General features: G+C 46.7%; 1 protein-coding gene across 1 annotated transcript; it reads right to left on the bottom strand.

Annotated features, from left to right (window-relative positions):
• Positions 1-593: 593 nt before the first annotated feature.
• On the bottom strand, positions 594-1942 carry LOC141818494 (membrane steroid-binding protein 2-like). Its single transcript, XM_074705974.1, has 2 exons — positions 1549-1942; positions 594-609 (listed from the first exon to the last, which is right to left on the bottom strand). Exons 1-2 carry the CDS (start codon positions 1869-1871, stop codon positions 594-596), a joined length of 339 nt encoding a protein of 112 aa, XP_074562075.1. The 5' UTR covers positions 1872-1942.
• Positions 1943-2228: the final 286 nt, after the last annotated feature.

Genomic DNA, 2228 nt, shown 5'->3' with positions numbered 1-2228 from the left:
CTCGACTTTAGACACCATTGCAGTCTCAGAGGTCATCTCAGTCTCAAACGTCGTTTTGGCTTCAGACGCCATTTCAGTCTTAGACTCTATCTCGGCTTGAAACGTTATCTTGGTCTCAAATATAGTCTCGGCCTGCGCCATCTCAATCTCAGACACCATCGCAGTCTCAAACACCATCTCAGTCTCAAGCGTCATCTCCGCCTCAGACGTCATCTCAGTCTCAGACTTTATCTTGGCTTGAGATGCCCTCTCGGTCTCAAATATAGTCTCGGTCTGTGTTGTCTCGGCCTCAAACACCATCTCAGTCTTAGACGATATCTAAGTCTTAGATGTCATCTTCGGCCTCAAATATCTCAGTCTCATACACCGTCTCGGCCTCAGATGTTGTCTCAATCATAGATATTCCGACTATGGGCTAGTGAGCAGGGACTGTGAATATTCCTGAGACACGCGACAGTACAAGAATAAAAGGGCGATTACGAGGTTATCAGGGCTGGTCCCATCGGATACCCCCTTTTCTGCACACAACGCATATTTCTAAGACACGCGACAATAGATAAAAGACGGTTACGAAGTTGTCAGATCTAGTCTCCTCAGATATCCTCTTTTCTGCACATAATATCAAAAAGAAACAAAAGTAATCAACAGACATGATCTCCTCGTGTGATCCCATAATAAAACCACCCACTCTAGTCGGTGTAGCAAAGAGACAGGATAGCTATATAAACTCCAAAAGAAGGTTTATTGAGCTCCTCGCTTTCATTGGTTTTCTTCTTCTCTTTTTCTTGAAAACTTATCTCCTCTTCATCGGGACCCTAACTTGAGTATCAGAGTGACTTGCCTGAACTCCCCGGTACCAGTCTAACCTTCTATCAACGTGTGTTTCAGGTTCCCTTCTCCTTCTTCAGCGAGATCCTTCCTGAAGTCGCACATGTCGGATCATTCATTGACTGGTGGCTTGACCATCCGCGGTGTTGGGCCAGAACAGGTACCAATCACCAAGGAAAACTAACCAAAGCTTCACAATTTTCATACAAAAAGCTAGAAATTTTGCAAACTGAGGATACAAAGAAAAACAGAAGGGCACTAAAAGAATGAATAATTTCATCATTGAAGGCAACCATTAGAAACTTGCTTCAGCGTGATATGCATGGTAAACAAGCTAAACTCAAGTATTATTTGAAACATATACCTAGCATAACTGACTTCCTTATTTCCCGAGTAAATTATTGCAGAACTAAAAATCAAAACTTGCAAAAATAAAAGAAGCCAGCTGATCCTCATTTTATGCTCTAGAGCATGGTAAACAAGCCGCGCTCAAGTCCTATTTATATAGAAACTCAAGTCATGTGAAGAAGAACAATTTGCCGTAGTTATGAGATTCTAATGGGCAACACAATTAGAATAATATCTCATTTTGAAAATGTCGATATAAATTTATTACGAGATGCTTTCTAACTTTCTTTGTGTCAAGATGAAGAAAAACAACAACTGTCGAAAAATGGGAGAACGTGGGAGAAAAAAAAAGATTGGGATAAGAAAGTGTACCTCCCGATCGTGACGTCGTAGACCACGCCCTTGATCGCCATCAGCAGGGGCTTCTTGGGGTCGGATCCGTCGTACGCTCTTAGCTCCTCCAGCGTGATGTCCCCCAGCTGAACAGGTTCCGGCGGCGGCACGGGCGCCTCCTCCGTCGAGGGAATCGGTGGCGCGAGCGACCTCTTGACGGCAGCTTCATCGTCGGGGTAGACGAAGAAGGCAGAGACGAGGTGGTAGACGCAGGCCATGAGGGCGAGGATGGTGAAGAAGGCGGCGGGCGTGAGACCCGTGCAGGCGCCGATCGCCGCCACCAGCGACGAGTAGAACGCCATGGTGAAGAGCAATGGGAGGAGCTGCGACTGGAAGAAGCTTGTTAGGGCTTGGGAGATAGAAATGGAGCTACAAAAACAGGAAAGGAAAGGAAAGGACGGAGCTTTTTGAATGAGTAGCTTCCTCCTAACTTATGCTGCAAAAGGTTGGAATCCGCCAACCTAGCGGCCCCACACGATCAGCCCCCGACCATCTATGGAGAGGTAAATCACGGTGAATGCGGGACTGACCAGGGCATGGTGGCCGAGGGATTTGGAAACATGGCACAGATTGATGTTATCGCAAATGCAACCATGAGCCCTCGAACCACCCACCTCATGCTGCAAGCACCCATACCCCTGACCAGCTGACCCCGCCCG

The sequence above is a fragment of the Curcuma longa genome, unplaced genomic scaffold, assembly GCF_044706935.1.
Source record: "Curcuma longa cultivar G26 ecotype Majalengka, Jawa Barat unplaced genomic scaffold, ITB_CL_G26_1.1 contig_25060, whole genome shotgun sequence".
NCBI classification, from domain to species: Eukaryota; Viridiplantae; Streptophyta; class Magnoliopsida; order Zingiberales; family Zingiberaceae; genus Curcuma; species Curcuma longa.
Note: the sequence above shows the minus strand (reverse complement) of the source record. Positions and strands in the feature narration are given on the sequence as shown.

Excerpts from the sequence above, each read along its gene's own strand:
- LOC141818494 (XM_074705974.1), bottom strand. The coding sequence starts at position 1,871 with ATGGCGTTCTACTCGTCGCTGGTGGCGGCGATCGGCGCCTGCACGGGT.